Below are 9589 nucleotides of genomic sequence, written 5' to 3'. Positions count from 1 at the left end.
TTTCCCTCGATTCCAGTGTCACTCACTTCATTGACCAAGAAGAATGCTAAATTTGTACGGATTGATGATTGCCAGAAGAGCTTTGATACTTTGAAAGAAGCTCTTATTACATCGCCAGTCTTGGCCATGCCATTAGGGCAAGGCAATTTTGTGTTATACACCGATGATTCTAAACTCGGATTAGGAGCAGTATTGATGCAGCATGGTCGGATGATAGCTTATGCTTCCAGACAGTTGAAGGTGCATGAGAAGAACTACCCGACTCATTATCTCGAGTTAGCTGCCGTTGTCTCTGTGTTGAAGATATGGATACATTATTTGTACAACGAGAAATGTCACATATTCACTTATCACAAGAATCGCAAGTACTTTTTCACGCAAAAAGAGCTGAATATGAGACAAAGACGGTAGTTGGAGTTGGTAAAAGACTACGATTGTGAAATTAGTTACCATCCAATGAAAGCTAATGTTGTGGCAGATGCTTTGAGATGGAAAGTAGCATTCGTAGCACAGCTATCAGCGCAGAGATCTCTTCAGTCAGAGATTCAGAGGTTTGGCATAGAAGTTTATCCTAATGACAGAGCTCCCAAACTGTCTAATTTGATAGTCTAGTCTTCTTTTCATTTAAGAAAAATTTTTATTTTTCCGCAAATTTTAAGTATGTTTAAAAATTACGGTACATTACAATATGAATCCTTTCATTTGATCAAGCTAAAAAGGTCATATACAAATATTCAAAAATTTATCAAATATCCTTCAACCGAAGAAACACCTCTTGTTGTGTCATTAAATGAAAATGACATATCTACCAGAAGAACATGAAGTCTATAGGTTTGTCTAACCGAGATATAAAAAGTCAAATTTTTATTTAAGTTTTATCATAATTCTATAAATCGACATTTTCTGTCAAATACTACGACAAAAAAACAACAAGTTTTGCAGGAGACCTATCTGAAAAGAAAATAATCTTCTGTGGAGTTGAAGACTACCGAGGAGCAAAGAAACTCGTCGAAAATTCTGTAATATGGCTCATGTAGGAAGATAGTCAGAAAGCATCTGTCCAGAATATCCGAACATGAAAGAACCAAAATTCGGGAAAGGTTTTCGGCCAAGATCTGGCCGAAAGTATTTTGCAGAAACATGACCAAGTGGTGAAGGACCACACAAAAAATAATTTATTTGGGACTATACAAAAGCAGAAGATTTATCGAAAAAGATAAAGTAGGCATGTGATTCAACCACTCCGTTAGTGGAGGATGGACCACCATTAAAATACGATTCCAATAATTAGTGGAAGAGGAACCACTCAATCACGTATAAAGACAAGTCGCTAACTAGTGGTTAAAGGGACCACAATCACAAGATGTTGTCAGCCACAACTGACAAAATAATTTACAAGATTTGAAATCTGGATTTCAAATCCACCAAGATTTCTATAAATACCAAGGCAGAAGAAAGATGAAGGAATCATTCAATAGCTTCATTTTCTTTCAAATAGATTGCAGTATTTCTCTTTCTAAGTTTATGTGTTATATTCTAGCTATTATAAGTAGCTAAGCAAGTTTATTCTTCATACATGAGGTTAATATGTATTAATAATTGTATGTTTGAATAAAAAGAACAAGACTTATTGCTCATCTCGTATATTATTTTCAAATCGAACTACTTTACTATACAACATGATGTAGGAAATGAAACAAAGTTGTGCCAGTTGCTGTTGAAAAAATCTACGTCAAGAACCATCTATTGTGTATGTGTGGTTGGAGGACTGTTGGAAGCAGTTTATAAAACTCAGTGGATACAACCCGTCGGTCCCATCAAAGTAGTAAACTATTCAATTTATTATACAAAAGCATGATATGCCATTTATTAAAAAAATAAATCAAACATCTGAAACATGATATATAGGTTGGAAACTTTGTATAACTGTATATCTTTGAACTATATGCTTTTAAAACATGTTCGATTGGTATAACAATATCACATACAATAATTATGAAGATAGAAGATATTTTCGAAAAATTTAAATGATTAAGGAGATCAAACAAATATTTTAAGGAATATAGAGTGAGACCAAATTTATCTTTGGAAATGGAGAGTTATTAATAGTTTGTCCTAAAAGATTAGTATATATAATTATATTTCACACAAAAATTAATAATATATTTAATTATTATTTTAGATATATTTTAAAGTATTTGTGGAATAATAGCGTGGCTAGATAGAAAATTATTATTATTAAAGAAAAAATGTGTGCTAATAAATAAATCAATAAAGGTATAGTATTGGATCTGGTCTTCACATGTACAGTCAGAATCGATCTGTCTTCTCCCGATCTCTGTTCCGATTTCCCATTCATGTACCTCAATTTTATGCCCTAGAGAGACTCCGACACCACCCGCCAGCCGCGGCGGTATGATTTNAGTATGGTGTTTGTTTTCTAATTCCTTTTAAATAGCATTATTATTGCTGCAAATTTCCTGGATTTCTGGCTTCTGAAAGTTGTTGTTTTGAGTGTCTCTGCAGGGGTTTAGGCCCTTAGTTTAGAGCTGCAGCAACGGGTCAGCATTGGCCTTCCATGGTGATTTTCTTTTTTGTTTGGAATTAGTTTGTTTGATGGGTTTTTGATTTGGATGTATTTTAGCTGATTCTGTTGTTCCTTGGCTGAACTTGTTGTTTTATTCATGTTCTTGGTATTTTTTTTATCTCAAGTTTGTGTGGTTGTGTCATGTTCTTTGTGGAAGAACGTCAAATAAGCTTTTTCCAGCTGGGCTTGTTATGAGTTTTCATTGGACTTTTACTGGTTTCTTGTTATGATGTCCTGGCCCAAAATTTAGTGGAAGGAGTTATAGTTGCCAATTGGTTGGTGCAGGTGGCATTTACTACATTCTGGAGGCAAAGTTTTCACCTTTTGGAAAATTATATCTAAAAATATTAAATTTTCAAGTGAGGGGGGTTATCCCCCTGCTAGTTTTTCACCTTGCCGGCAGTCATTGCAATTATGCATATGCTGCTATTGAATTCAGCATTTTTTCCCTCTTGTAGATGAACTTATGCAGATTGAGGTTTCTGGAATCTACTATGCTTGTTAAGTTACTGTTTTTAATTTTAAGATGAAAATGGTTGATGTGTGAGAATTGACTCCAACCTGTGACACGTGTTTGGACTTGATTTGTTTGGGAGGCCTTGGTGCTGTTGTAGTTCTTGTTTCGGTGCCATCTGCTCACGCGTGCAAAATGTAGCGCTACTCGTCCTTCCATTCAACCTTTTAGGTTTTGTGTAAATCTCTACAGAACAACTCACTTTTCACGTTGTGACAAGGTGTAAAAGTGAATAACATCCATGTTTCTGTACCCTCGTGTTTGTAACTAGAGTTGAGATAGATTGTGATGCCTTGAAGGTAGATGTCTTATTTTTGTGAAGATGCTTCGACATAGAATTTGTAGTTGCTGATTAAACATGATGCCGTTACTCGTACTCCTATCTTACATCCAGATTTACCATATGCTAAAAATTATTGAATAGTTTGGCTGAATAGTGGAATTTGGTAAAATAGTATGGATAAAGTTTGAAAAATCTACAAGGTCCTGGTGAAGCATAGAAAAGTTAGTCGTCATGTACGAATTTGTGCTAAACTTTTGAGAAGGATAAGGTCATGTTTTTTGGTGTATGATAAGGGTAACAGAAAATTTAATCCTTGATAGCCGTGACATTCTATTTATGATTTATTATGAGAACAAGTCTCGATGACAATGCTGATTCATATTAGTTTGTTGAAGGTTTAAAAGTGCTCAAAGAAATAATCCTTGCATATGAATTACTAACGTGTGATTTGTTCCATGCTTTTTCTTTCTTCCTTCTTGGCTGTACTGATGCATCCAATATTATGTTGTGATCTTCTTAAAAGGCTAAGTTGCTTTCAGTTGTCATTTATTTATGTTATTATGTGTCCATTTGAGATCTACTTTAATGCCGTGACAGTGATGCACTCTTATTCATGTTCAAATGCAATTTTAATCCAGATTTTTGACGCTCAAGAATTTCAGCCTAATGGCAAAGTCAATGGGAGAAAATTGGTTTGCGAAATGATGCTTCGAGAATTTATGAGCAGGTTTGAGAATAGATCAAAGGGAAAGAGGACATTTCAGAATTGTTTGATGAGTTAAAGAAGCATTCTGCTTCAGAAGTGCATGATGGACGAACAGCTTTCCAAGGCTTGTAAGAAAACAAATAAGACTCATGACCTCAAACGAGCATCTTCAAGTCCTAAAGATCAGCAACAACAGTCCAGGAAACAGCAGCGGAAGGGGGAAAACCCTGTTCGAATTTTGCCAAGTCCTGAACCACGTGTTGATTTCAAATTTTCTAATGCATGGATCTGTAAAAATTCTGCATGTCGAGCCACTCTATCAATGGATGACACATTTTGCAAGAGGTGCTCTTGCTGCATTTGTCATTTATTTGATGACAACAAGGATCCAAGTCTTTGGTTGGAATGCACCTCTGAATCTGGTGTGGGAGACTCTTGTGGTTTGTCTTGCCACATTGAATGTGCCTTCCAACGTAGTAAGGTGGGGGTCGTTAATCTTGGACCTTTGATGCGGTTGGATGGAAGCTACTGCTGTGCTAATTGTGGCAAAGTTTCAGGGATACTTGGGTAAGCTGTTTTATGTTGGCTGCTCTCATTTCAGTTCCTTCTTTTGGACCATTGTTGGTAAAATCTTGTTTGCTGTATCAATTTGTGACCTGGGAGATTAGTTAAATTATTCCATCCAAGGCCCATAAAAGAAAGAGTACTCACCAACTCCTATTATTTCTTCTTCCCTTACTTTTACGCTCCCTCGCCGAGCAAAGAAGCTAGTGGATATTCCTAAGAATGTAATTAAGCTGATTTAAAAAGCAAGACATTTTTTGAGTTCAGTTTGGTTTTTAAACTAGCTTAATATTATAATAGATGTCCTGGCTTGCTTTGTCATGCGACAACATTTTGCTGTAAGCACTTGTTTAATCTGAAAGTTGAGCAGCTTGGTTTGTTTCATTTCCTTAATCAGTCATCGCACACAATTGCATTTTGTATTCAAAGATCAAGTATATACATCAAGCCCTTTCTTTTCTTCGATCTCATATATGTGGAGACTTTTTTAAAATGTGGTCTACTTTGTCAGATGCTGGAAGAAACAGTTAAGTGTAGCTAAGGATGCTCGCCGTGTGGATGCCCTATGTTATAGGATATTCCTAAGTTTCAGGCTTTTGGATGGGACTTCCAGATTCTGTGAACTGCATGAAATTGTTAAAGAAGCCAAAGCCAAGTTAGAAGCAGATGTGGGTCCAGTTGATGGAGTATCGGCCAAGATGGCTCGAGGAATTGTGAGTAGACTCTCTGTAGCAGCTGTTGTTCAGAATTTATGCTCTCTTGCAGTTGATAAAGCTGATGAATGGATATCTTCAAAGTCTACCTCCTCAGCACTCGATTCCATCGGTAAGTATGTGTTCCTTTTTGGTGAAATATTGAGAAAATTACATTGTCGTATGCAATTGTTTTACTATTTCCTCCCCTGGCAGAGGGTTCACTTCCTGCAGCTTGCAAGTTCCTATTCGAAGAAGTGACTTCTTCTTCTGCTGTGGTTCTATTGATTGAATTTTCTACTGCACCAAATGATGATATTAAGGGCTACAAACTCTGGTATTGCAAGACTAGAGAAGAGACATACTCCAAAGAGCCTGTTTGTGTCTTTCCAAGAGATCAGAGAAGGATTTGGATATCCAATCTGCAGCCTTGCACAGAGTACTCCTTCAGGATTGTGTCTTTTATGGAGACTGGGGACATTGGCCACTCCGAAGCAAAGTGTTTCACGAAGAGTGTTGAAATAATTCATAGAAATTCTTCTTCTGTGTCAGGAAGTCCTGAAAAGGAGAATTCTTCACACAATATAGGGAGCTCTAGTTCCAGGCAAGAGCATAGAAATGGAGCAGACATTGAATCAGACTCAGGTTTCAAGGTTCGAGACCTTGGGAAAATCTTAAGGCTTGCATGGGCTCAAGAACAAGGGCTTTTTGAGTCATTCCGTAAAATTGATATTGAGAAATGCTTTAGTGGTTGTAATACTGTTAAACTAGAAACTCCACAGGAAAAAAGGTTGCCGGCTATTCCTCGTGAACTTGACTTGAATGTTTCAGTTCCTGATCTGAATGTGGAGTTTACCCCTCCAATTGAGTCATCTAGAGATGAAGGTGATGGCTGCACTTTAGGGCAACCAGTTGAGGTGGATGATTACACCTTTTCTCATGACCTACAAAGAAATGTTGTTGCAAGGTCGCATGGCAGTGATGTCCCTCATAATTGGAATCATGAAAAACATGGGGATGTACCAGCTGTTGACTCTAAGTTAACTGCCTCCAAGAAGAGGAGACTTAGCACCAACGGAGAGTTGCAGGATTCTTATAGCACTCTGACAAATGGATCTCCATGCCAAGTCCAAAACGACTCAGGATGCTTGGACGAGAATTTTGAATATTGCGTCAAGATCATACGTTGGCTGGAATGTGAGGGTCACATTAAACATGATTTTAGACTAAAGCTACTGACATGGTTCAGTCTTATATCAACTAAGCAGGAGCGCAGAGTGGTCAACACTTTCATACAAACATTAATTGATGATCCTAGTAGTTTGGCTGGGCAATTGGTGGATTCATTCTCAGAAATTGTATCAAGCAAGGGGCCACAAAATGGTTTCTGTAACGAGTTTTGGCATTAGAGCTGTAGGGTTCTTGGAATACGATACGGGTATTAAACTCGAGTATTATCATTCCAGCGGTAAGTTATTGCTGTTCATCTTGCTGCTGCTTTTTACAGGCACCTGCTCCTAAAATTTCTTCTAGTGATTCATTTGTTAAGTTGACAAGCTCCCAAACTAGCAGATCTGATTTCCCCTTCATGAAGATAGCTCTTGATTTCCTTCACAAGGTCAGCCCATTGTTTAAGCCAATCTCACTCATTGTGGGATGCATTTTCATTCTTAAGAGACGCTCTTGATTACATTTTTAGTAATTAAATGTGACGTTGGAACTTCTTCAAGTAGGAGATGGGTGGATGCTAATAGACATTTGATGTTCCATAATTTCCATTTAACTGTTATTGCTATTGAATCAATTGAAGTTGACTTTTGCTCCTTTTGGCTGAATTTTTCGTCTATGTAACATCCCATGGCCATTACTAGTTTCCTTTACATATTGGTTGAATTTTTCATCTATGCAACATCCCATGGCTAGCTATTACTAGTGTTCCTTTGCACACGTGTGTATGATATATATATATTTTTTTATGTATGAGTAATATTATCATTAAAATAAATCAAAGTAATAAAAAATCCACATAAAATTAAAAAATCACTATAGTAATATTCAAAATTCTGAAAAATTGATGAAATAGAAAAGTTACATATGAGTTAAAAATTTATTAAAATATATTTTTATCAAATGGAAAAGGATAAATTTTGTTATCTATGAGGGTTATTCTTTATATTTTAATTAGACAAAGACATCAAAGTTAGTTTTTTAATAATATAGTCTAGCTATATGTATATAACATAATATAAAATATAATATTGTTTGACATGAATTTTAATTTTGTGGACAACAATGACAATAATGATGATATAAGTATTGTTTGATTTGTTAGATAAAATGCATAATATAAGGATGATTAATTGACGTATACAGATAACACAATGAAATATGACTATCATTTATAGAATTTAACTCCAACTTTAGATGAAATATGAATATAACATATATGCAAATGGTAACCAATGTTCAATCAAAATAATGATTGTTTAGCATTTGGAGAAGAACCATTAACAAAATTTATCATTTGTTTATAACTATGATTGGGATTCTATGTGGATTTAAAGTTTTTCTTAAAATCACTGAGTGTTTGCAACCTCAAAATTACGACAATCAAACATATCAAACACGTTTATTGTAAGGGAATACAGTTTACTCACTCTAATTGAGTGTCGTATTTGCTATACAATATGATGGAATTATTAATATCTTGATCGCAATGAAATTATATAATAATTGTATTGAAACAAAGAAATGTTATATTCACTCATTACAAAATAATATTGAGAAAAAATTATTATTGTATTGATGATCGAATTGTAGATAACTTTCCTAAAATGATAATCCAAATATTCACTATTTTTTTAAAAAGAAATGTATTCAATCTACAAATCCAATTAATAGCCAGTATCACATGCACATGTTTTGTCATCATACTTTTCGGTGTTAAATATTTTTGCGGAAAAAGATAGAGATTATAATAAGTTTGGAAAATGTAAAAACAATCTTTAAAATTTTGGTAATTATTTAGAATAATTAATTATTAGGATTAAATTTTTTTTTTTTTCAAATTTATGGTATTTTATAATTTTTGTATATTTAAGATTGGACTTTATTGAAGGTGATACGATCATTTTTATGTTAATATTTGGACATGTGCTTTTTGACCAAAATTGTAGGCAAAAAAATTGTCCAATGCGAACGTCCGCACTACCGTCCAAATGATGGCTAGCAAAGTTTGAATCTACATCTGGCTTTCACATTTGAAGAGTTTGCTATATAGAGCTCATTTGCTCATTTTCTAGACATCCAATCCTAGATTTCTAAGCATCCCAAGTTCAAGAGAGCAACTCAAGTGAGAAGAAAAAAATTGAGTGTTATTCTTGTGTGAGTTAGAGAAAATATTTTCTCGGTTATACTCGGGGTTGGGATTGTGAGAGATTGAGTGTTGTATACACTTGTAATATTTTCTCCCTATAATAAATATTTGCAGTAGCTCCGTGGACGTAGCCTATCTTGGGTGAACAACGTAAATCCTTGTGTTCTTGTTGATTATTTTATTCCGCAATTTTCGGTACTATATTATCATCATGGTCGCTATCATTTCAGTTTAATTACCCCCAACAACTGGTATCAGAGCCTTGTTTTAAAATTTCTGAAGAATTCTGAGTATGATCTGTGATTGCAGCTTTGTATGATCTTCCATATCAGAAAAGATTTTTTAGATTTTTTGCTAAGGCTAGAGAAGCGATGACCGGAGATGATGGATTGGGATCGAGAATCAACAAGTCCGACGTAACAGATTTTTCGTTTTGGCAGTTACATATTAGAGATTATCTGTATAGCAAGAAGTTGCATCAACTTCTATCTGGAAAGAAGCCATAAAAGATGTGGATGATGACTGGGAGCTCCTTGGCCGACAGGTGTTAGGTGTGATACGATTGACCCTAACAAAGAATGTGACACATAACGTGGCGGAGGCACAAACCACAAGAGATGATGTCCATTTTATCGGACATGTACGAGAAGCCATCAACAAACAACAAAGTACATCTGATGAAAAAGTTATTCAACTTGAAAATGGGAGAAGGTGCTTCAGTGGCTAAACACATCAATGAGTTCAACACGATTATTTCTCAGTTAACATCGGTTGAAATTAATTTTGATGATGAGATTCGTGCATTTATTCTTTTGGCGTCTTTACCAAGTGTTTGGGAACCAATACGGAAAGTGGTTAGCAACTCTG

General features: G+C 35.3%; 1 protein-coding gene across 2 annotated transcripts; it reads left to right on the top strand.

Moving 5' to 3' along the window:
* Positions 1 to 2265: 2265 nt before the first annotated feature.
* Positions 2266 to 7192, top strand: LOC140986175 (VIN3-like protein 1). 2 transcript variants are annotated; one of them, XM_073454233.1, is made up of 5 exons: positions 2266 to 2413; positions 2527 to 2581; positions 4112 to 4657; positions 5166 to 5479; positions 5563 to 7192. In XM_073454233.1, the coding sequence occupies exons 3-5, from the start codon at positions 4191 to 4193 to the stop codon at positions 6753 to 6755; spliced, it is 1974 nt and encodes a 657-aa protein (XP_073310334.1). In that variant the 5' UTR covers positions 2266 to 2413; positions 2527 to 2581; positions 4112 to 4190; the 3' UTR covers positions 6756 to 7192. The 2 variants fall into 2 exon arrangements, with proteins under 2 accessions (XP_073310334.1, XP_073310333.1); XM_073454232.1 differs by having other exon boundaries at positions 4023 to 4657.
* The last annotated feature ends 2397 nt before the right edge of the window (positions 7193 to 9589 follow it).

Source organism: Primulina huaijiensis, chromosome 10 (genome assembly GCF_012295235.1).
Source record: "Primulina huaijiensis isolate GDHJ02 chromosome 10, ASM1229523v2, whole genome shotgun sequence".
Taxonomy (NCBI): domain Eukaryota; kingdom Viridiplantae; phylum Streptophyta; class Magnoliopsida; order Lamiales; family Gesneriaceae; genus Primulina; species Primulina huaijiensis.
Note: the sequence above shows the minus strand (reverse complement) of the source record. Positions and strands in the feature narration are given on the sequence as shown.

What these genes read in the sequence shown, in the direction of transcription:
- LOC140986175 (XM_073454233.1), top strand. Translation starts at nt 4,191, where the DNA reads ATGATGGACGAACAGCTTTCCAAGGCTTGTAAGAAAACAAATAAGACT. An exon ending in AAAGTTTCAGGGATACTTGG is followed by an intron (nt 4,658 to 5,165) that starts GTAAGCTGTTTT and finishes CTACTTTGTCAG; the next exon opens with ATGCTGGAAGAAACAGTTAA. An exon ending in CTCAGCACTCGATTCCATCG is followed by an intron (nt 5,480 to 5,562) that starts GTAAGTATGTGT and finishes CTCCCCTGGCAG; the next exon opens with AGGGTTCACTTCCTGCAGCT.